Source organism: Rhinolophus sinicus, linkage group LG11, assembly GCF_036562045.2.
Source record: "Rhinolophus sinicus isolate RSC01 linkage group LG11, ASM3656204v1, whole genome shotgun sequence".
In the NCBI taxonomy this organism is placed as follows: domain Eukaryota; kingdom Metazoa; phylum Chordata; class Mammalia; order Chiroptera; family Rhinolophidae; genus Rhinolophus; species Rhinolophus sinicus.
Window position 1 is genome coordinate 57,047,737 of NC_133760.1, and position 26,127 is coordinate 57,073,863.

The 26,127-nt window shown below is 38.1% G+C and overlaps 1 protein-coding gene across 7 annotated transcripts in view; it reads left to right on the forward strand.

Moving 5' to 3' along the window:
* TPK1 (thiamin pyrophosphokinase 1) overlaps positions 1 to 26,127 on the forward strand; it is a 260,377-nt gene that overhangs the window by 105,097 nt on the left and 129,153 nt on the right. For 4 of the 7 annotated variants that reach the window (XM_074315232.1, XM_074315230.1, XM_074315231.1 and 1 more), the window contains 2 exons: positions 14,050 to 14,145; positions 14,627 to 14,668. The exons of 1 other annotated variant lie outside the window; for it this stretch is intronic. In XM_074315232.1, coding sequence (XP_074171333.1) covers positions 14,050 to 14,145; positions 14,627 to 14,668 — 138 coding nt within the window. The remainder of the gene's footprint in view (positions 1 to 14,049; positions 14,146 to 14,626; positions 14,669 to 26,127) is intronic. 2 more of the 7 variants (XM_074315234.1, XM_074315235.1) reach the window with 1 other exon arrangement.

Below are 26,127 nucleotides of genomic sequence, written 5' to 3' on the forward strand. Positions count from 1 at the left end.
ACTGGCTTTAGAGGATAATGCCTGGCTTTAAAAATAAAAATTACAGTCTCAGCAATTCTTACATCCACAACACCATCCTCTGTGTTATTCTGTAGTGACATTTGCAAATTATGCATATTTTTACAAGAAACAGCAGTTATTGAAATAATAAAACTTTAAATTCTTTCTAAGGCTTGGGGCTTGATGAAATAAATTCAAGAGAAGAAAGAGGAAAACTTACAAAATGAAGCAAATAAGTTGGGAGGGAGGGAGTGACGGAAGGAAGGAAAGAAGGGAAAAGAAAAAGAAGAGAAAAAAAAAGAAACGTGTGATTCTAGGTAGGGAAGCCAAAGTACCAAGTTTATAGCGTTAGGCTGTTCTGATACGGGAACTCTGGGCCGACAGTGAATGCCCGCCTGTGTACGTCCCATCTGCCCACCAGCTCGCTGATGAGACTTCCCATCAGTAAACGAAGACTGTTCCCAAGTCAGTGTTTGATATTCATGCTCAATTAAGTTAACACTGGCATCTTTCTGTTCATTCCCCGCAGCCTCACTTCTCATTAACTCCATTCCTCAACCTCATCGGGATGGAAAGCCCTCAGACTTGCTTACAATGCAGAGTTTTACAAATTCATAGATATTAATCATATTTTCGGGAGCATGAGAAACAGCCGGAGAGGCAGGGACAAGCAGACTTAGAAACAAGTTCAAGATCTAGCCAGATGGGACTTTTGCCTCCTCTTTTAAGCGCTGCTTGCTTGGCACAACTGGAGGTGCCAAGCCGATCATTCCTGCAGAGGATGAGGAAATGTCAGGAAATCAGGGGAGGTCGGCTTTTTAATTTCTGAATGCGGCAAAATGGGGTCAGGTAGAAAGGAACATTTTGAGTTAATACGTTTTGATGAATTTCTCTTGTATTTTCTGCTTCAGTTCTTTTTTTAACCTCAAAAGCTAATTTATATTTGCTAAGGTTTTAGTTTTTAGAGCAGGATTAGCTGCATATTCTGATGCCTACATTGCATAGTTGTAAGTTGATACAGTACAATCCAGCTTTTTCATATATCTGTGAGAACTAACTGTTTTTGAGCGTGTTGGATATGTTCCTGGCAGGCATGGCTGATGTCTTTGGTAGAGCTAATGTGCCCTGGATAGGTCACGCTGAATGTTTAGCGACAGTCTCAATAATGATGATAATGACAGCAAGTTAATGCAGCATTACACGCATTCATATAAGCCATTATCTCCAATTTAAGCAGTCTTTAAGCTGCTCTGTTGCAAATGAAAGGAGGTTATCTCCACTTCCCGCTATACTTTTTTTCTCCTACCTGGTCTGCATTTCAATGAAGCTGCCCCTGGGGCTTTAGTGAGGAAACCAAAATAAAAAAGAAATTTAAACTCAGTGAAATTTTTTAGCCAACATATATTCATACAACTTTTTTTCTCCCAATACAAATGATGTCTGAGAGTAGCAGAGAGGTTGGGTTGATGCTACCCCACCAATTTTCTATGACAGACAAGGCAGGATTCTAGGCCACCAGGTATTTCTAGCACTGTAAACTGTGAATGGCATTAGACATCCAGGCAGATTTTTGTTTCCTCGTCTTTCATTATATCTTTCTCAGAATTGGGAAAAATAAGATTTTTTTTTTTTTAGGCAAGTCCATGAATTATCAAAGAATATCTTTTATTAAATCAGTGTTTCTTGGCAATATTTTCTCATTGTCATCTAACACGGGTATGGCCGTACCCAAATTTTTGTAGACTACTTTTGATAGATAAGGGTATTATGTCTAACATCTCGAACCTGTGTTCCTTTCAATAAGTATAAGATGCTATAAATGTTGTATGTTAGGTTGGTGCAAAAGTAATGGCGGTTTTTGTCATTATTTTTAACCTTTTAAACCTCAATTACTTTTGCACCAACCTAATACAATAGCAGAAAATCGCGCCTCGTTTTACATCTCTTCATAATGGCTGTCACGGCTACAAAGCTGTTTGTTTACATTGTAGGAAACTGGGGATTTGGGTTTGAATATAACTTTCCTTAGTCAAAATAATGGGAAATTGTCTTCTGGTTGACATTTGACTGAAATGTCTGGTTTTTCATAAATGGACTACTGATATTGGAAATGCTTGTGTTTTAAAAACAATTTAAAGACACGGATTCTCAAATAGTGAGGGTGGGAGGTATAGATTAGTATAGTACTCGGGCGGGATGTCAAGTAACTAACACTTAGTCTGGCTACTAGTGTGCATTTTAGGGTTTAGCTTTTTGTAAATACTAAAGTGATTATATTTTCTTGAACTCTGACTTATTTTTTTCGTTGTTAGTTTGCATACAAGGAAGTCTTAGCAAGGCTTAAATGAAATTATTGAGTATAGCTCCGGCTTTTTCACACACTTATAATAATGATCAAATGATATTATACGTGTAGACGTGCTCTACAAGTGCGGAAGAACTATTTTACTACAAGGTGGGATCTACTTCTAAAATTGTGTCCTCAAGAACTTGTTAATAACTACTCTCAGTAGCGCTGCTTTTAAAAAGATCTCTAATCAGGTCATATCCGTAAGTGTAGAGTTTATGATTCGAGATGTAATTCATAATCAAAGTCACTTAGAATATCTTTTGGAGTTTGATAATGCCTTAGGTGCAATTCTATTTAAATTTCACAGAATATCTATAGATGTTTTTAATTTTCAGTTAAAAACATCTGCATTGGTCTACCTAATCTCACAAATCTTGTTATTTTCTACTTTTAGCTGTGTCTCTTTCCCGGTTCTACCCGGCCACAGGCCCAACAACTTTCAGGTTTGGTAAAATTAATTAATGTAGAGAAAATGGCAAACTGGACTGTTAGAAGTTGTAAAACGTTAACACGTTTAACTATTAGGCCAAACAAAGGAAGCTATACGAAATATATAAAGCTCAGCACCATTTATGGGTATATTTCTTTTTTTTAAAAAGCCTTGAGTATAGTAACTCTTAGGCTTAAGCATTAAGACGAATTAAGATATGCTGAAATATAATATAAAGGCTTTGTTAAGGGCATTATCTATTGACAGCTGAGTGACAGGTTCTTTACTTTATACTCTTAAAACTGGTTGGTTCACCCTTATTAGCATCTCACCGAGGGAGTGATGAGACAGGCAGTTACATTATGAGAAACTGTCTCCTGAATATACCTTAATTCTTATGCTCGCTTCAATCACAGCCCTTTCAAATTGACTTTATTTCATATTGTCTGTATTTTTCAAAGCCTCTCTTGTTTGAGTTTGTTTAACACCTTAAGGCATTTACAGGGGAGAGCCTATGCCCTTTACATTTTAAGAACTCCCAAGTGCCTCTCCTATGCCCTTCCTGGCACCTGCCTGCCAGGTATCAGTCACCTACTCTATATTCTCCAGGGCCTCTGGGACTCTCTCTGACCCCATTCATCTGGCTCAGGGAACCCCTACTTATTGATCTCCCCCCGTCACTGTTCCCCATTTATAACTGTTGGGTTTGGTCCTTCCTTTGTACTTGCCTTGCAGAGCTTTAATATAACCAGTTTTATAATAATGTTCCTCCTGTCCCTGTTCATACGTGACCTTATAGAAGCTGAAGTCCATGGGCATTTCTCCTGGTGCCCCCGGCAGTGTGTATGTTTTCATTTGTGTTTGCGTGAGGCAGGTTATCTCAAACTCCTTTAAGAACTAGAGCAGCCAAGCACTGTTGCCACGTGATACTTGGCATAAAAAAGATTTCCATGACCAAATGAGTGTGTGACATTGGACATCTCTGTGCCCCTTCTGGAAATTCACTGTGCAAAGTAGCCTTTTAAGCCAAACGTCTAGTAATTGTGTTCCCCTTTGTGTTTGTCAAGCGAATCTGACCACGCAGCGCCCCGTTTACCCACAACACCTACTGCAGTACGTGGTTTCCAACCTGGCTTAAATGTATGTGGATGCTTGTAAGCTAGTTTCACTGTTTCAGAAACTTTTCAAGAAGCCATATAGGTTTTTTCTCCTTGTAAAAGCTGGAAAGAGAAAATAATACAACGTGGAAAATGATAGCCAACCATTTGGAAAAAGTGTTTACAATCTACCAAACACTTTTATATGTACTTGCATTTATAAATTCATTTAATCCTTGCAGCTTGATTAGGTCAGAGCCATATCTACATTTTAAAGACAAGCAGAAGCAAAAGGAGTTGGAGCCTTGCCCAAACTTGCATGGCTAGACATGGTTGAAGTGGGAGCTGAACAGGCCTCTGGCCCCAGGGGCCCAGCTTTTTCTAACCATGTGCCCAGAATCCTCTAGTTTAATGGAGGGAGTTTTCTCAGAGCCAAGGGAGGACCAGGGTCACGGGCGGAGGACATTCTATGGCCTCCTTTCCGCTGTGTGAGTAGTTCACTTTCCTTTTTCTGCTCAGTTCTAAGTAATCGAGCAGCAGCACCCCCTTCAGTGCTTCCACACGTTCCCCACCACGTCCTTGCCTTTCTGGGGACACAGTACAGGCCTCTGGTGGAGACTGATTCTTTCCTCAGCTTATTCACACTGGTCCTGAAAGAATGGCGCCCAGACAAAGAGCAGATCCCTAGGGCGCAATGCTCACAGGAACATTACAAATATTAATAGAAGCTTATTCAGACATTGTAATGAAGGAAGCGTCTCTTTAGCTCTTTGTTTCAGGGGTCAATCCCCCGGTCCGGTGATTCGCTAGGAGGACTCACAGGACCTGGCATGGAGTCACACTCGTGGCTTTGATGTACAACAGCAGAAGGATTCAAAGCAGAATCTGCAAATGGAAAAGACACACAAGGGCAAAGTCGGGAGACACCAACCAGTCACAAGTTCCCAGAGTCCTTTTCTGGGACAGTCACACAGGTTGTGATGAATCCAACTGTGACAACCAAGGGGAGGTGGTGTCACCAGGGAAGCTCCCTGGAGACCTGTGACCACAATCATATGGGTGGCACCCCATGGGTAGCGTGCACCAAAACTGCAGACTCCAGAGCAAAACAAGCAGGTGCCCAGCATACAGCCTACAGACGTTCAGGCGCAGTGAGCCACTGCTAGCATTTAGGGAACGCTTTTTAAAGTCGGTGTAGGGAACTGTTTACCATTCAAGTTCTCGGATGTCAGCCAAGGGCCAACCTGGCAAGCTGGCCTTTTTAAGAATAGCAGTCTCCAGCCTGCTGTGTTAACTCTTGGGGGCTCCCTCTTCCATCCAGAACTTGGTCTCTGCTCTCAGGAAGGAAGCCTTCATTTAAGACTCTGGCTGTTCGCACGAAGAATTCTGACATGCACTGATAGAAGTGGCAACTTTCTTGTCTAAAATGCTATAGTTTTCATTCAGCGTCCTGTTGAAAGGAACAGTTATCTTGTAGCACCCTGGCCAGGGAAGGGTACACTAGATTAGAATGTCTCTATTTTTGACATTGACTGGAGAATTGGCACAAGGTTAAACCATGTTTGTGCTTTCATACACAGTCTACAAAACCAGAAAGAGGCAATCTGTTATTTAGAGTTTAATCATGTGACATTCTTGCTGAAGAAATTGTTACTAGTAGGCTGTCATTTGATGATTTAAAAAAAAAAAAAAATCTTCTTAGTTGGAAAAGTCGAAATGTCTTTAGAAGGCTGGTAAATAAAACTGAAGGAACAATCTACCCAGCATGCTTTATACAAGAACGAGGCAAGTGGGAAAAGGTAACTTTGTCATTACATCTTTGTAAGAGGACAATTTTCATGCCTGTATCGAGGAGCATAGATCATTTAGATTCCAGTTGGCTTTATCTGACTATTCCCCTTTTTAGCAAATTTGAGGAGAAGTTTGGGCTAATTCTAGATCTGTATCATTGATTATCCAGAGTATGTGTCATTTTGCTTTGTGCCCGCTGCATTCTTAATCTGGTGGGCAATTTCTTAATACAGAGTTCCAGTCAATTCAGTTTAATGAATGATTATGGAGCCTCATTATTAAAAATTTAACATATGCTGATTTTCAACGATTCTTGAATATATCTCCCCCAAATATCTTTTAAGTGCATCCTGTGCTTTTACATATAAGATGAAAGGCAACTTCAGCAGTTGAAGAGAGGAAAATAAAATGTGTGGGAGCCAGAATTTTAAGACATAGTAAAACTCTTATCATTGCTTATTTACAAAAAATAATCCATATAAATAGTCTTCTGTGATGGGATAGGAAATTATATTTCATGTTTTCAGAGCCAACTTGAAAGATGGTCTTTGGTAGCTTCTGGTGTCCTTTTCTTTACCCAGTTGAGTGACACCTATTTCCCTTCCCAGAAATGTTCATTCATCTTACACTGTCCTTTAGCTTCTAAGTCCTCGGTTAGTTGAACCAGATCCAGCCACATCCCTGCTTCACACGGCAGAATTATCTTTCTCTTCCCTTCGTCTCCAACAGAAGTCATCTTTACCTTAATGAAACTGATCTTTGTTTGCTATTAAGAAGCAAGTACAAAAATTGAATTAATTTGCAGTAAAAATTCATGATGAATTATCTTTCCTACTGTTATGTTTTAAAAGAATAAACTCTTCACCCTCATCTACTACCAGTAGGAATACAGCTTTTTGCAGCCTTCCTACAAAGCATTCTGGCAACATCTGTCAAGGATCCCAAAAGAAAAATAATTTTTCTTCTCATTTCCCCAGCAATTTCATTTCTAGAATTCAATGCTAAGAAAATAACTGGAAATAAACACGCACAGAGATATTGATCATAATAGTATGTTTAATAGTAAAAGAAAAAGTAAAGTTTGTCATCAATACAATGATAAATACAGCGATAATGTAATGAGTTGGGAAAGCAGAAAAAAGGGAGAGAGGGATAGCTAAATGTTCGTTGCCCGGTTTCAGATTGCCCTGAGGCTTTCTAAGCCTTCGTCTTGTGTGGAAGCAACACTGAGTCATGTCTGCTAAAGAGCTAAAGGATTGTCAGGTTCTAAAACTGGAGAAAGAAAACTACCCAAAAGCTCAGTCTAAATTATAAAGGCATTTTTCTGTTTAAACCTTCCCAAATACTCAAAGTTTAATTAAGCAGAGTGGAATACAAAATATGTTAGGTTAAGAGTACGGGCTTCTAATAACATGCAGTGTCTTTACCAGCTCTGTTAATTTGAGTAAGTTATTTAATCTCCCTAAACTTCAGTCTGCATATGTGAAAATGTGGTCATTGATACAGTTATTGTAGGATTCAAGAACATAATTCATACAAAGTGACGAATAGCCCGTATAACACAAAGGGTAACTCGGATGTTAGTTCTTATTAATGTTGTTCATTTAATGGGGAAGATAGTTAATTATCAATAGATCATAATTTCAACATTCCAATTTTAAGATTAGATACTTGGAATATTACCTGATTTTTCAGAGAATTAGATTATATTTTGTCAGGAAAAAAATCTTAGTTGATTGAAAAGCATCTGATATTTTTTAACTATATACACATCATATTTAATTAGACTAGGTGAGAGGCTACATGTAAGTCACTCCAAATAAATTTTTTAAATTGGTTTGCATGGTGCCTAGGAGGAAATAACACTTCTGAATTCTTTACCTTATAAAATCAGCCCATAAAGTTATAGTAAAATCTCAGAACTTCATAAAAATCTTTGTAGGATAATTTACACAAGTCCTTTCTTGTCCTGGGTAGAGGGATGGACACTAAATGACTTCACCTAAAAATGAATAAGCTAACAGCAAATTTGAGAATGCTTCCACCAGACTTAACTCCTTGCCTCTTGTTGAGTGAGGCTATGGATATAGTGCATGAAATAACACTTGACATATTATTACAATTTTTTTTCAAACAATCTGTTGTCTTTCCCATGAAAGAGTATCAGAAGAGACAGTGTAGTATAACTAGTATAACCCGAGAGGTTTTGTGCATGTTAATTATAAAAACTCATTAGCCTATATTAGTTAAATTATTGGCAAACAGTAAATTAAGTGATCGGGAACGACAGTCAAGTGGTTTTTGCATTGGTCTTTTGAAATGAGGTTGATTATTGACACTCATTGCCTTGTAATCATTTCTCTCAGTTGTCAGTAAACTCAAAACTAGCTTTGTAAACACCCACACACAGCTCTGCGGGGAACACTGATGACAGTTTGCTTACTGTGGTGAGCTTTGATGGAAGGGGTCTGACTGCGGCATCTGATGCCCCGAGAGATTCTCCTTCCGTGCTCCGCGTGCAGGGATCTATGGGCGTGATTGATGACATGGACCCTCAATAGCTTGGTTTGCATATTCAGTGCCAGTGAGGAAAAGGAGGTGCAGAGAGATGTTTCAAAGGTCTGAACCGTTTTCCTCACATTCAGTTCCTTGCACGCTGAATGTGCTAGGGGGTTAGAATCATAACAACTAATTGTGGGCTGGGATGAGGGATTGGTTGGTAGACTACAGCCACTGGCCACATCTGGCCTGCTGTCTGTTTTGGTCCAGGTGGCAAGCTAAGGATGCTTTTTACATGTTTTAATGTTTGGTGGAGGGGTGAATCAAAAGAATATTTCATAACACATAAAAATGATATGAAATTCAGATTTCAACTTTGTTGGAACACAGCCACCCCCACTCATTTATGTCTTGTGTGTAGATACCTTTTGATGAGGAGGTGGGAGAGAGGTCTTGGGTCCTGGGAAGCCTGAAAGAATTACTGGCTGGCCTTTTACACGAAGCCTTTGCTGCTCCCCAGGCAGGAGCCATCGTGTATCTCAAGCCTTTATGAGTGACTTTGTCCTTATTGAATGCTTCCCGCTCGCCAGGTGCTGTGTTGGGGTCTTGTACTGGGGATGCAGCAATGAACAAAAGCTGCACTGGGCACCTGCGTGGAGCTTATAGCTTAACGCCACTACAATAGGAACATTTAATAGTCATGAGGCAGATTTAATAAATTTACATAGTTCAATTATTTGGTCATTTTAATAAGATATATTAATACCCTTAAAGCAAACTATTAAGAATGTATATAATAACATTACTGAGTTAACTTAAGCATTTACCATAACCCTCATTGTTTGAAACTTTTTTCTTTTTAAAACGTGTAAGTATACCACACTGAACATAAACCTATCCTTTTTCGATGATTTGTGATTTTGCTGTGATTAGTATCATACAGTCGAGCATATATTTTTATGTTTTGTGTAGCTATAGATGTCGGCAGTATTGGAAATTGAGCTGAACTATTACCATTCTGGGGCATGTTCTGAAAACTATTTATTGCTAAATTTTTTACCAAGTCCCCGATACCAGTTTGTTTCCTTGTCATTTGTCTTTCTCTTAACAAATAAATTGCAACTCATTCAAAAATATTCTGAATGATTTATGCCATGCTTTATATAGTGCTGCATCTGTTAGCCTCAGTGTACGTTTGCTTTCACTTTTCCTGATCTGGTGTTAACTTTGTTAACATTAATGTGTTGTTGTGTTTTAATTTACTTAAATGCATATGAAGCACTAATATTATGACCATTTAAGAATCTACTAATCTGCCCTAAAACAAGTGTTACATAATGTCCTTATGGCAGCAATAGCATAATGCCTGAAAAAAATAACATCAGGGCTGCTTTTCTGTGTGAGACTCATTGTCTGGTTTATCCAGGTGTATATTGTAGAGAAACATATTATTAGTCCCATGAGGAGAGAAATGGTTTTAATCCATGCATCATTTGTCTATCCATCAAACTTGTATTGACTGCTTGATATATGTAGAAACTATCCTAACAACTGATGTTTAGAAGTCATTTTCCCTCTCCTCTGGGGCATTGAGTCTTCTCCTGACTGAAGATCTGTGTTCCCAGAGGAGTTGGCAAGGCTTTGCTGGACATGAATTTTTGCCCACATATGTGTGTGTATGATTTGTTCCCCGTCTTTGGTTAATTTGTTCCCTGAGTATATTCTCTCACATGTGAAGTACTACTTCTGTTTACTTTAGGTCCGTTTGCTTCATTCTAGTCTTTAGCCTTCTCAAATCTGATGAATTACCATGTTGACAATAGGATTAATTTACATTATGTGTAGCTTTCTACATCTTTGCACCTTTAATATTTGCTTTTAAATTTGTCTTCCTGGACCGTACGGCACCTATCATCTTAATATGAACTCGTGGTGTTTCCTTAATCATGGCAAATTATTTCAATTTGTTATTACGTATCTTCCATCATGATATGATCTCAACAGTGCAATGTTTTCTTCTACTGAGGAGCAGCTAATGAAATCAATCAGTAATTTTTCTGAATAGACGTCTCTCACTGCAGTGTACTACAGAGTTTAGAAAACAGAGCTTCTCTCCAGTCAGAATGCCCACACTGCCAATTGAAAAGGAGACGGACTGACCTTCAGGCACTTATTTGACAGTGTGACGTATGGTAGGAAGCCCTCTGTATGCCTCCGCTCACCTGTCTGCCAGTCTCTCTCACATACTGTATTCTTTTTTTTTTTCCACTCAGCTATATTATTAGGATCTTGTAGTTTCCTATTTCTTCTGTACATGGCATTATTTAGTAAAGCAGTAAGCCCCCAAATAGTAGTTTTTTGGCCCTCTGGTAATTGATTTATATTCAAATTTATGTGTGTCTTTTCCTGGCTTTGATTTATGGGATCAGAGAAAGACTTGATAAGGAAGACTTACCCTGTTTCCCCAAAAATAAGACCCAGCTGGACAAAGAGCTCTAATGCATCTGTTGGAGCAAAAATTAATATAAGACCCGGTCTAATATAATATAATATAGTATAATATAATATATAATAGCCTGGGTCTTATATTAATTTTTGCTCCAACAGATGCATTAGAGCTGATTGTCCGGCGAGGTCTTATTTTTGGGGAAACGGTATCATTCAACACACTGGAAGAGAGTTTTTAAATTAGTTCTAACTTACTCAGTTCTCCTTGCTTTTCCTTTTATGTGGGTGTGGTTTAGAGGGGATGGAGTGGGCATTGTGGTTCCTCGTCTTCAAAAGATTCTTTTCAGGTTTGCACCAAATAGAATACCCTTGATGTTGACACATACTGAAATTTGTGACATCGATTCAAGTCTTCCCTTTTAAATTCTAGTACAAAGCAAGGTTAATGAAATGTAATATTAAGAAATAATAATCCACCTTGAAAAACTGTTGTATTCATGAAGGGAACTTACTATTAGAACTGAGTTATTTAAATTTCTACTGTAAAAACTACATAAGAAAAATGCATAGTGCAAGATTGGAGCCCCCCGCTGGCTCATAAAATAATTTGGATCCTAAAAAAATTATATTTCAGGCAACTGAGAAAAATCCAAGATAGTAGTTGCAACAGAAGTTTGCACTTAAACACTGGTATCTTAAGATTGCTTCAAAGAGATTTGGAGTTCATGCTTTGGAAGGTTTCTGTATATTTAAAGGTAAAATATATGTATATCTATTAGGAAACTAATATTAGAAGCAACTTACTAGACAGTGATATACTTTCTTAATTGGCCAAATCTCATAGCTTTTATATCTTTTGGGTCCTTGCATTGTTGAATGTGAATTTTTTTTGTTTTGCTTTGTTTTGTTTTTTAAAATTCTTTACATTGTCCAGTGTTCTGAGTCCAGGAAATGGAGTCTTATTCTGTATTAATAATCATCACAAATAGGTATTAATACATAATAGGTGAGGATCACGTGAAACCTTACAGCATTTCTACATTTTTCTTTGGCTGCAGGATCTTGGTAGTATATCAGTTCAGTTTTATATTTCTCCTCGTTTACATCGTAATATATCACCATGAGACCCAGAAGCAGGGAAAACATCTTTCGTCGGCTGAAGGCCTGATTGTCGCCCTTTGGTGACTATTTTGTTGTAGAGGTCTCCCTTCTAGATGTTGACAGCTGTCCTGCCAGGGCTGTTAGAGCTGTTTCCACTTCTGGTGAGTTCATTCTCAATCTGTGATGAGATGAAAATAATTTAAACTCATGAGAATTCCAAGAAGCTGTGGATGGCTGATAAACACCTCACACTGAGTTTCTAGAAGTTCTTGGTTTAGCTACAGTCTGAATTTTTCAGTGCTGGCAATCTGTCTCGATGCCCTGACTTAAGCTTTTCTGTGTGCCCATCTTAAATTGTTAGAGTAAGATGTTATTGAAGCCTTGCTCATATGTTTCAAGTGTTGTTGTTTTTCATGGTTCCTGTGGAACCAACTCTAGAGATGTTGTATGATGCTTTTCTATTAAATATCTAGGAATTTGTTCTCACTTCGTGGGAGTAAAGAAGTAGGATTTCTAGATGTGACATTAATGCTACTTACTACCTAGCTGTAAAGTGGTTGGCAAATCAATTTAAATCTCTTGTTGTTATTTTCTTAATCTACAAAATATTATAGTGGGACTAGATCATTTCTTGGGTTCTCTTTAGCTGTAATTTTTCCTGTGGGTCTGTGTTGATTCTGTGAAGATACATTTAAGGTAGACAGCCATCTGTTCATCATCTATTTTATTGCTGTTTCTATTTGCCTTTTTAATTTTGTTTCCTTTTATGGGAGTGATTATTTCTGTTGTCAGGGCTTAAAAGAAGTAATTTTCCATTGTCTTATATACTGTATTTAGCAATAAGATGCCACACTCTCCTATCCCTTTACCAGCATACATTTTTATTCCTCAAGAATATTATTTAAACATTTATTGAACACTTGCTATGTAGCAGACTGGTTCTAGGCACAGGAAACAGTAATGAATGAAACACAATTCCTGCCTTTAGGGAACTTGAGTTTAATTATTCTAGCTTTGGTGACAAGCTAATATCCTCAGTCCTGACCATATTTCCGTGTGCTCTGGCATAGTCTTGTAGCTTCTATTTTAGGAGTGTTAGCCTGAGACACGTCCATTTCTTTATGCCCTTGCTTGGTAATTATAGTAAATTTCATTGTTCTTTTAGGGTCAGGGAAGTACATGTTGATGGTCTTGTAAAGATGACATATACATCTTTTAGGGCATAATATACTTCTGAATGATGTGAAATTAATTTTTTCATCAGTCACTACATTATAGGGCAGTCATAAATGAGAAAAGCGCAGTTTGAGTTTGACACATTTAAACAGACCTTGAAGTTAAAGAAGAACCTTTAAATCTACTGAGAATGGTTCTTGGAATAATTTAAGAGGCACTATGGGTGTTTTGTATCCTTGAAAACTCTTTGAATGGCAACTTTATATAGTAGATTATATTTAACTTTCCCTTACTCAGCTGTTTGTCAGAGACCACAAATTGTTTTATTCCTGAATTAGGAAGTCTGATATCCCCTCACACTCTGGTTTTACATACCTTTGCCTCTGTATGACATTGAGGAAATAATGTCGTTTTGAACATATGGTTTCGTTACTCTTCTGAGTTCACTAGTGCCAACAAGCTGGCCCTTCTGTGGCTTTCTATTTATAAATATATCTCAGTATTTCTCACTAGAAAAGGTGTCTATTGTAGAAGAGGTAAAGAACCAATAAATTCACTTCATTATGTCCAAAAGATCATCCAAGAGACACAGGCATAGCTCCTCATGCTTCTTTTTACATGAGGAAAAAAGGTGCTGTAAAGGAATTGTATAGGACACCTAACTTGATTTTACTTAATATGTAGTTGTTTCATTAGTCTAATATTAGTATTAGTTTTTCCATTCATGTAAATAAACTTAGATGGTCTGCTTAAAGAATTTCAAAGTTTTTTGGAAATAGTTTTAATTTCGGGTGATTTCACTGTGCATATATTTTGTAATACTTGTACCCGAGCTCGTCTGTTCATCTTGAATGTCATCCCAGCCGTGAGTTTTAAAGACCATGAAGATAGTCGACTCTGTACTTTTCTTGGGTAAAATGATTGTCACAATTGGACTATTATTGTGATACTGTGATATTGTGACACCATGCCTGAGATGTCCTGTTATGTGAAATAAAAAAAGATGATGACAGTGATTCTGACCCTCGGAGTATAATGCAGGCATAATAGGGTATCTCTATTGACACCTTACCTTCGCCTGATAGTTAGTGGTTGATCTTGTTCATAAGGCTGACATCATTACTTATTCCTTCCTGTTCTCTTCTGTGAACACACAGGGCTGTGAGTTTATTTCAACTCCTGATCAAGAGCATACTGACTTTACCAAGTGCCTTGAAGTGCTCCAAAAGAAGATAAAAGAAAAAGACCTGCAGGTATGCTGTGCGCCTACTGACTCGTTAGAGTCTTATTCCCAAGGAGGCAAAGATCCTGTTTAAAGTTTTTACTCCTCTAAAACTTCATTTACTTTTTAAAATAAGAGATCACTATTTACTTTTGTGCTGGTTCCCTTGTCAGGTTGTTTTCGGGGTATTGAGTAAATCTGTACTTAGCTGCCAAAACATGAACATTAAATCAGAGGTTACAGACTCAAACACCTTACACTGGTGAGGCCACAACACACATGAAGTGGGTCTTGTGCAATGTAATCAAAATGGGCAGCTCATTTTCAGGATAAAACGAGAAGCTGCTTTTCATCTGTAGTCGACGGTTGCCATGGGGAGGTATATGTTTGCTTTTTATATGTGTGTTAAAATAATGGGTGGGCAAAATAAACAACAACCAAAAAACTGGCCTAGATTTGGCCCATGGGTCATCATTGCAAACAAGACACTATCACCTTTCTCTTTTTTTTAGTCAGAGAAGAGTATGCTGCTTTTCATTTGTGGACTCTTTAAGGTATTCAGTAATGATTTTTCACCTAGCATGCGAGTACTTAATCCCATTAGTTAGCTAATACATAACTTTGTATTTTATAATATTTTTTTTGGTACTTGTTGAAATGGTATGCAGAATTTTTTAAGTCTGTGTTTAGTGAAAAGCAACAAAATTTAAACCTGAGGCATTGAATGACAGTTGCCCATTATTTTGCTAGCATGTACAAGAGGGTAAGCTGAGATGTGTGATCAGATGTGTAGTTTTAAACTAAGAAAACACACTTGCACATAAGAACACTTTTGATAGGACATGTAACAGGAGATGCACTGCATCCTGGCCTCCAGAATCACGTGAGATAGGGTAGTCTACAGAACAGGTGAGTCAGATCTCATGTCTGTTTCTTTGATGGTCTTGGCTGTGCTGTGTGGGCTTTGTCTTCAGTCTTGGACGTGGCGAGGAAGTGGGAGCCCCACGTGGTTCAGACAGATTACATGGCTTATACACATGTGACAGGACTGGTGCTGGAGAGGCAGCCCCAACAAAACTCTCTCCCTCAGCGAAGCTCATGAAAGATTTATTCTAGCATGTGCGTACTAAGTTGAGGTAGTAGATCCCTTCCTCCCTTTGAAGAAAAGCCTTGTTAGCTATCATAATTGGCAAGTAGCTCATTGTGCAAATGCGGCAAAACTAATTGAGTGAACACTTCTCATCTCTGTTGTAGCTTGAACTATACCAAATGTATTGCGCTATCCCCAGCAATAAATTGCTATAATTAAATATTTGTTTAATGAAAACAGAACACAGCCCTTTGAGAGTTATCTGCTTTATCCAGATATTGCTGATTTTTTGAGTTTCTTAGGGAAAAAATTGTAAATCTTCACAACAGTGTTTCAATTTCCCCAGAGCTTCTACTGAAGTTATTGAAAACTGGGAATGCAATTATATGAGTCTCATTTGTTGTGTCCAATTTATAGTACCTGTAATGTGGTGTTCAGTCATTGAATCTCAAAACAAATAAACATATCCCGAACTCAACAAGACCAAAATCCAGAGAGAGCCTTAAGCTGGGGAAGAGGGTAATCAGGTGTATATGATCTGCGAAACAAATCTGACAAAGTCTTGGCCAATCCAGTGGGGAGGCCGGAAGCCAGAGGACCTGTTAGAGGACTGCTGCATTGGACAGAAAGGGCCAGACGCCCATTGTGCTTAGTCATAACCAGAGCCTGCCAGGGGAGAGTGTGGCCTGGGCGGTGTGCTCGGCTGCATCCTGAAGGGCTTGCAGCTGTAATGACAGCCAGCTGTCCTCCTCCAAGCCCAGGAGCAAGTTCTTTCTGGGGGCCCTGGCCGGTGCCCTTCCATGGCTGCCGCAGCCCTGGCGTGCTTTGGGCCCAGTGCATTCTCCAGCCTCGTTTCCTACAACTCTTTCTCATTGTTCCTAAAATATGCCATATTCTCTCTTACCCCCTGCATTATGCTGTTTTTGTATTTAATATGTTAAGTATAACATATTAGAACTTTATAGGATTTGAATTAGGATCTGTCTTTATCCTAGACGAGTTTACTCTCTAGCATTCGAGATTAATTTAAAAAGAGAAAAGGATTTCCCTGAATTACCTTATTCATTTATTTATTTTAAACTTGCTCACCCTCACTTTTGTGCTGCAGAAGGGTTCTTTGAAGCATTGGCTTTGTAATGCTTTGCTTTCGTGGTTCCACATTATTGTTTATCTGTAACTGAGTCCTAAGTGATACTATCGGGATGTCGTCTCATATGACTGACTCTTCAAAGAACAAGTCTATTTTCTGGTGCTGTGATACCCTTGAGAACTCAACCCTGGCATTTACTGGAAAACATGAAAAGTTATTTCTCTAAGTTTCTAAAAATGTAGGACGTACATTGTTTAAGATGAGCAGAAATAAATCTAGATTATCATGTCCTAAAAATAACAATATGGATCTTTAGGATATTTCCTAGTATCATGTGACAATAGAATCAGGGACTCCAGTTCTGATATTTTAAACACAGACTTTATTTTAGACAAAATTTGGACAAAAAAGTTGCCATTAATTTACAACTGTATGTTTTATAAATTATAACTCATACTTGTTTCATTTGTTAAAACTTCAATACTTTTTGGCCTCCTTATACCACGTCATTTTTTAAACAATTTTTTAATCAAATGATTCAGGATGTTGAATACGTACTATGAATCAGAGCAAATGCCTGAATTATATTTATACACATACACACAAATATCAATGACTACAAATTAAATACTACATAAAGGCTATAGGTTTATTACACATTATAGTTAATTATCTTATTCTTCTTCTAAGGACCTAAGCAAATATTGACACGCACACACACACACACACACACACTCACACTCACTCATGAGGTCTGACAAGTTTGTGAACTTGTTGCAACAACGTTGGTAACCTTTTTTGATAGCAGAGGGATTATTCATTATGAATTTGTACCAACTGCACAAACAGTTAACCAAGTTTGCTATTTGGAAGTGCTGAAAAGGCTGCAGGAAAAAATTAGATGACCTGAACTTTTCACCAACAATTCATGGCTCTTGCATCACGACAATGCACCAGCTCACAGGACACTGTCTGTGAGGGAGTTTTTAGCCAGTAAACAAATAACTGTATTGGAACACCCTCCCTACTCACCTGATCTGGCCCCCAGTGACTTCTTTCTTTACCAAAGATAAAGGAAACATTGAAAGGAAGGTATTTTGATGACATTCAGGACATCAAGGGTAACATGACAACGCTGATGGCCATTCCTGGAAAAGAGTTCCAAATTTGCTTTGAAGGGTGGACTAGGCACTGGCATCAGTGCATAGCTTCCCAAGGGGAGTACTTCAAAGGTGACTGTAGTGATATTCAGCAATGAGGTGTGTAGCACTTTTTCTACGATGAGTTCACGATCTTAATTGTCAGACCTCGTATACCAGCAAGTTATTACATAGTTAATGACATTTGCTTCAGTGCCTGCCACATACAGAGTTTTTAATAAACGTAACAGTAGTAGAAGTGGTATTAATCATTGTATGGTGTTAGACCCCTTCGCTGTTCTGATCTGTAACATATTTTGTACAATGTATTTATATAATGCATTGTATAAAATATATAAGAATATCTAAAATATATTTTATAGAACATATTATGATCTTTTGATCTTATAATAAATTTCTTGAAGTAATGTGATCTTAGAATTAGACAATATTTATAGAAATCTCATAAACTAGTTAGTTACTGTTTATAGCCCAGGTTCATGGACTCACTATAGCTTTGTTTCTTTTGACATTTTAATTTTACAAGAATTCTCTTAATATTAGAAACTTGAATTGAATGGAGTACTCCTTACATGTTGAAGTGTTTCCTGGGAGAGGTCTTCAGCTTCCTCTCTTCCTGGAGAACCAGTGAGAATAGTGTCCGTAGTTTTAGTGATGGAATCCAACAGGGACGTGTTGTGCAGTCCAGCTCACCATTGCTTTGCAGCTTTCCTGGATAGAAAGAGAAAAGGAAAGATGTGCTCCAGCTTCTCAGATCCTGAAACACATTATGTGCCATAGGTTCACTGAAGGATATCACTCCAAAAAAAGTCAAAAGTTTACTTTAGAGCTCCAAAGGCAGACTTCCTCCCCTTACAGATGGTATGGAAGCTTCTGGGATCTTCTCCAGTCAGTGTAACACTTTTAGATAGCACCTCCTCTGTTAGGTCCCTGTGCTGTGATTTTCTGCCGAAATCCAAGGCCCAAATAGCCTCCAGTCTTATGGAGACAGATGTACAGGTAACCCTAGAATACTTCAGACAATAAAAAATTCTATAGCGCACCTCTTCAGAATAGAGTCAACATTTTTTAATAGATTGTTTATATACAGCTCTTCTCTGCACAAATCACCTCTTGCTTTGTTGTATAGAACCAATATCATTATTGTTCTCTTTGTCAAGTGCTAAAGTAACTGCTTATATGTTCAGGTTCTGGAACAAATGCTGGGCAAGTTAAGTATTAGATGAGGAAGCAGAGAGAAGAAAAAGATTTCTGGGCATGGAGTGAACTGGCAGGCTGTTTCCTAGAACATTTTGGAGACACCTTCAAAAGGGGAATTCACATCTCTGTTTTTCCTTATTCTTAGAGACCAGCAATCTTTTTTATAGTGCTTGGCAACAAGAGAAAATAAATACACCCAGTGCTTTGAAGTGACTCAGGAAATGTTGCTACGGATATAAAAAGCTCACTGCCTCAGAAGCTGTGGGAGACTAATCCTTGCCTGGTAGAGGAGAAGCACGCTTTTTATATGCTCTGGGACAAGGGTTACGTTTATCTGCTTGCTAGGAATCTCGGTTGGATGACTCACTTGCCGGCTAAAATGCCTTGTTAATGCAGAGAATTACAGATAAGGTTGGTATGGTGCTTCTCTGCAGAAGTAGGATGACCTTACAGTACTGCCCTGTGAAATTGCAGAAATTGCAGGTAGAGGAGGAAACTGTATCTTGAGGACTTCTGTAAGAACAGTACACATATAAGGCAACATCCTGAAAATCCTTACTAGGTTATAAAATTTCTCTTCATTTGGTGTATCCCTTAGCAAGACGTATTACGTGTGGTACTACCTACATCCATAATTATGATTGCTCCCAATGATAATAGAATCTGTATGTTTTAAGAAATGATTTGCTTATAGTTTACGTCATGACTCAAGTACTGAAATGATGTTACTGTTTATCATGGGGGATGTACCTAGAAGATCAATATATTTTCACTGGCAGTTAATTAAGGAATCAGAAGAGAAATATATTCATAGAAATACATTTGTGTGTTAGATATTTCAACAAGTTCAGTGTTGAACTTGTTGAGAAGATCAGAGAAGATGGACTTCTGTAGTATTCACTTTCCATCCTCCTCCTGTCTTAATGCCCAGAAGGGGAAAATGTCTTTCTGCATCCATGACTGTCTGTTTTCCCAGTAGCACTTCTACTTAGTATTCCACGGGCAATGTGCTAGTCCATAACACCAGATGACACACTGAAATCCGGGTGCATAGAGTAGAAATCAGATACCAGCTTCTTTCCTGGATCTACTATGTATCTTCCCCTCTCAACATATATGTGAATGTATATATATATAATTCCCAATATTGGACAGCGGGATTGAGATATTTTGAAACACATTAGGAAATGGGAATATCTAAATTGACATAGAATGATTATATTTTAATTTTATTTCCTCATCCATTTCTATTAGAGATTTTAGATGCCTATAAAATTGACCCTAAAGATTCTGATTTTTTTTAAAGCATCCATGTACATAAAGGGAATTATTTCAGAAAGAGAAAATTATTATTGAGCAAGTATTTTATCCCACATTGCACTCAGTTTACTACGATACTCATGAATATGGAATACACTTAGCAAAATAGCAAGTAGCATTGCTTATAAATTTAAGGTGCACCTGGGGATGATAAGGTGATGAGCTATTTTATATCCATGTATTAGCTGAAGCAAAGTTACCACATGAGAGATAGGCTTTTAGTAATTAATGTCACTGCAGTAACAGTTTTAACATTCTCATTTAACATTATAAAATGATCCAAACGCATATCTAGAAACCAGAGTGTTGATGACCGAGTGCAAAATTTGCAATCAGAATGTTCTCTATTCTCCCAGAAGGTGGAAAGGGGGTAATTAACATAAACTATTTATATTGCTCCAGATTGCAAAATCTAATACAGCTACTCTGATAGCCCTATTATAAACTGGTCAATAAAAAATGAAGGGAGTTTTCTCCCACTGAACTTTGGGAAAATAATGCTCCCGAAGTACTGCAAAGAGCTGAATCTACTCCATCCAGACATGGAGCCCAAGAGTTCCATTTATCACTTTAGATAAGAATATGCAGTGAAGACTTATTTTATGGCTGAAGCAGAGCCAGAAATATTGTTGGGTGAAAACGAATCATGATGATGCAAGATAGGACAATTTCTGTTAAAAAATGATCACATATGCAGAAATACTAATCTTCTGAGGACAGAGCATTTCTTACCGAAGCCAATCAGTTTGCACAAAGGTTTGGAAAATTGCCTCTTGTCCACTTGCTCAGTGTGGAGAATGACTAAAGAAAGAGGATACAGATTCCATGTCCTGGTCCCTCATAACCCATTTTCCAGAGTGGGGAGAATGTCGTTTAGTGCTCAAAACATTCTAAATATTTTACTTTGGTAGGCAATCGTGTATGTCAGGGAATTTTTAGTGAGAGTGAAAAATACCTGATGCTTTTTGAGTCGTGTTGTCCAGAATGCAGATTTGAATTTTTTCATTTACTGTGTTTCCCCGAAAAGAAGACCTAGCCGGACAATCTGCTCTAATGTGTCTTTTGAAGCAAAAATTAATATAAGACCCGTTCTTATTTGCTTATTTTAATATAAGAGTGGGTCTTATATGATAATAATATAATATAATATAATATAATATAATATAATATAATATAATATAATATAATATAATATAATAAATACTGGATCTTATTTTTTTGTTCCAAAAGACGCATTAGAGCTGATGGTCCAGCTAGGTCTTATTTTCAGGTAAACAGACAGGGTATCTACCAAGCAATCAGCCTCTATGGACATTTATATAATACAAATTGTAATATTCTTTCTAGCTCTACTTCCAAATAGCTAATTGTTCCTGAATATGATGTAACTCATACTTTGCTTTTTCATTTTAAACTAAGTACCAACTGTTTTGAAGATGCTAGTCTAGGTATTTTGAGCATTCTTAACCACAAATTATACCTCTTTCCATTTATCGTGACCCCATAATTCAAAAGGAATATCTTTGAATTCCTTTTCTGTAGAAATATCTTCATATCCTGACAGTGTGAAAGATTTGGAGACCACAATCACCTACAGGAGATTTTATAATATCCATGTTATTTATTTATACAGACTGTGATTCTATGTAATTTTACTTAAAAATATATTTCTGACTCTTCAAAGCATTTAATTTTCAGCAGAGATAATAGAATAAAATCACGTACAAAAAAAGAAAGAAAGAAAGAGAAAGTGAGAAAGGAAGAAACCCATGAGTGTGTTTTTATTTTTTTAATTAAAATTTATTGGGGTGACAGTGGTTAGTAAAATTATATAGGTTTCAAGTGTTCAATTCTGTAATACATCATCTGTATATCACATTGAGTGTTCACCACCCAGAGTCAGTTCTCCTTCCAGAGCGTGTTTTATTTATTCTTCTCATTCTCCTTGGTATACACTTCCTGATAGAGAGAAATGTAAAAATGTAAATACATGCAAATTTGCTCTTGCCATCCCTTGGTGTATTTACATGGGAAGGATAAAAACAACACATTTCCATATTTACATATATATCACACTGTTGTTTTGTTTATATGGAAAAAACGTCCCACCCTCAGGGATCTCATTGATAAGACCTGGGCACCTATAATCCAGGTAATGAAGGACTATTAGTACCCAGAACACATCTGTGAGGAGAGACAGCACTATTGTTACAATCAGGCTTGAAATGTTGAACTGAAAAATGCAAAGTCTTTTCCAGGGTAAATCAAAAACGCATTATTATTCTGAGATTGAACTCATTGTCCTGTGCTCCGTCATGACCAGGGGTACCTTAAATTAAAGGGTTTTCACGGATCCGTAATGGCAGTCTGAGGGTAAACAAAGAAAAACTCAGTGTTCCCAGGAAGAGTTCTAAGGAGGAGAAGTGGTCACAGCAGTCAGCTGTGGTTACTTGGGGTCAACTTACTCAGAATCTTCATCTCTTAATAAAGAATTTGAATTTTGATCTGCAGGTAATGGTAATCCATTAATGTATTTTGTACAGAAGTTCATAAGATAATTTAGAAAACTAACGTAATGGTTGTGTGCAAGCTGAATTGGAGGATGGAAATACTGATGGCAGTAATAATAGTAAAACCAGTTACACAATTCTTTGAAGAATTAACTCCATAGTCAGTGTACTCATCAATAATTTGAGGAAGAATTAGAGACCTTGGGAAATAGAGTTTAAGTGTATACTTGCTACTGCTTGGTCTTCTTGTTTGCCAAAGAGTTAAAGCATGAAAACTGTAACCGTTCATCTGTTACCTGTATACACGAGACGTACAGTAGGTAGGTTGAAAAATGCAAACTGAATGACCCAGTTGATGACTCTAAGAATCTGCGGCCAGTGGTGGAGTGGATGCCCCCCCGTGAAGCACTTAAGCTGATGTGGCGTCCGCAGTGCTGTGATCAAAATCTGACAGGAAGGATGGTGAGAAGCCCCATGGTGGTGACTCAGCTGAATGTGGAAGGTAGAACGGGCTGACCAGAATAAGGGGGGTGTTTCATTCTGAGTATTCAAGGTTAAAGGTAAACCTCTTAGGCTTGAGATGTCATAGGGCAGGCGATACTGCGAGTCCAGTGCTGTGTTCACATGTTTCCTTTAACAAGCTAACAGACGGGGAACTAGGAGGGAGGGGACCTTGTGGAGATGGCTTCTGTGCATCTCTCCTGGCCTCCTCCACTGCCGACTTAAGGCCAGTGTGGCAAGGACCGGTCAGCTAGACTTTCTTCAGTCTGCACACGGAGGCTGGGGTCCCCCCAGCTGAGCTGTCCGAAAGGCCCAGGGACACAAGTGCCCAGGGCTCAGTCAGTAAGGGGATGGCTGCCTGGGCTTTTATGCTCAAGTGTTTGCCAGAGAATCATGGTTTCTAGTGGTCAGGAGTCTCAGCACAAATCCTATCGTTGCTTCCATGGGATGCAAACAAGCTTGTATACATTGCTCACCTCTCAGGCATAAATATGTCCCTTCCTCTGCCTTTTTTTTTTAAAAAAATACTTTTCTCTAAAATAACATGTCCAAAAGGAAGTTGTATGTAAACAAGTTCAGGACATTTCTTAACAACAGCATGTTTACAGTTTGACAAAGTTGAATGAAAATGCTGTGTGTTCAGAGGAGTTCATTTTCTTTAGAGGACGGAGGTCGGCATCCTTTGGAAAAACTTACAGTAATCCCGCCCTTTACAAGGGAGGGCAGAGAGGGGGTCGGCCCAGGCAATGGGGCTTGACATCTTGTGGTGTGTTTCGAGAATTACCGCATGTCTAGAATGTAAATGGGGTCCATGTTGAACTTGCCCTTGCAGATCCCGGGGAAGCCAGTACTTCATTTGAAGCTCAACACTGTCATGGTCAGATTTGAGATGTAGAAACTTTGTTCTCATAATCAAGTGGAAGGTTACTTGGTTATAGAAAGCCAGGCAGGTGACCAGTGGGGTTATCCAAGTGAGAACGATGCTGACTGAATTATAGATGCAGCAGGGAGGATGGGGTAAGAATTATTTGAGAAAAATCCTGAGTTTCCGTAGACTTCTCATCTGTGAGCAGAAGGCTTGTGATCTTGCCAGTGCAAGAGGTATTGTTTATTTCTCACCCAAACAGGCTTACATTAAACCACGACTCATTGGGCCTGGTTGCAATTTAACTGCGATCCCAGTGGTATTGTTTCCACACGCTGCCCGGATCAGCAGAGGCTGCATTCTGTGTTTGTCAGTGCAGTACATTCTGATCCCATAAAATCTGAGATCTTTCATTTCTCTGGTGTCTCGTACTTCTCCTCAATCACTGGAATTATTTTATAGGCTTATTAAAACATTTTGATACTGCGGGGTTTTGTCAGTTTATTTGTCTTTTCCCTTTGTCGCCTGCATTGGGTCTCCCATCTTTCAATTAGAGTGCCAAACAATTGGACCAAAGAATTTCCTCATTCTAGTCAAGCTTAACTGGAGTACAGTACAGATCTTAGAAAGTTAAGGGAAGCTTGTTAAGAATAGTGTCTACATTTTTTTGAGACTCGTGTTGAATTTTGTTAAGTTGGCTATGCTTATGTTAGTTGTAATTATCAAACTGCAGGGCAAACATGTCTTGGTTTACATGGGTTAGTCCCAGTTTATGACTGTATTTTGGGTACAAGTATTTACAATGCCCCCCTTTTACTTTCAAAAGTATCTCAGTTTGTATGTTAAATTATGTGGTCGTGCTATCTATCAGGGAGAGCCACAAAGAAATTTTCCGTTTACATATCTCCAGAATTCAATTTATAGAAAGTAAATGTAATTAAAATATGCTGACAGCCACTGTCCCTGCTGTAGACTTCATACATTCTGTATCTAAATCTTTTTAAGGACAAATAGACAAAAACGTGACATTTGTTTATTAAACGGTTTTTACTGTTACAATAGAAAAATGAAATTGCTTCTCCTTTTGGTGTTATATATCCCTCAGCCAGTCTTGTCATGATTCTATTAAGGCAAATAATATGAAGCTAAATTTTTAATTTTCTAAACAAAATAGAAATGCTTATTATGGAATCTGTTCTGGTGGAAACCAGAGAACCTTACATGGAGTGTGAGAAGTGAAAGGAAACTTGCAAAATATTTTAGTAAATTTGGTCTGTCCCCTATCTTCATAGATGAGCCCTGCCTTTCAAGATGGTCAAAGGCACAAGGAGGTCGTGTAACGTATGAGGTTACATAGCTGTTAAAGGCGGGTACCATCCTGGAGTGGTCTTTTTGCTACACATGATTGCATGTGAAAAGCCAGAAGCAGCCCCTTCCGCACCAGTCCTCTTTGCTAACAAGAATACCCTGACTTGACAGTAGGAAATGGGTAGAAATCATTTAGAAATTAATGTTTTAGATATTATATATTGTAGAATATGAGATAATAGGTATGTGCTGGGTACTTGTGTGTATGTGTGTACAAATGCATTATTTACAATTTTTTAGCCATAGGGCTAATAGGATTGTTACAGCCCTTTTTAGAATTACAATCCTTCAATCCTTGATGCATCACGACCAGCAGAAGACACGTTAGCCTAGCCCCCAACACAAGCAGCCATCCCTTGGAGAATGGTGGGCCTATTCAAAACTAGGCTCTCCCTAGACTCTGTAGGCCCTACCTTATAGCACCGTCTGGAATTCATGGTCCAGCCTCACCAAAATTCCTTCCCAAACTCATCCTTACTATGATTCACGATGTCTTTACACCTGACTCCAACAGAAACTGGACTTTTTCCCAAGGACTTTTCCCCAGAGTAATTCTCTGCAGCCATAGCAATGCTGTTGTGTTGGTTTTTTCCTCCCACTGTTTCTTCTAGAATGGGCTGTACGAGAGGGGTAGGCATCTTCACTGCTCTTTGTTGTTTCTAGACCCGTGCTGTCCAAAACTCGAGGCATTTAGCCACCTGAGTACTTGAAATGCAGCTAGCCTAAAGTGACATGTGCAGTTATTGAAAAAAACATTGAAGATTTGGGAGATCAAGTGTGAAAAAAAGAATGGAAAATAACTGAATATTTTTTCCAGCTGTATTGAGATGTAATTGACATATAACATTGTGTAAGTTTGAGATATGTAATGTGATGATTTGATAAATGCATGTGCTAAGAAACGATTAC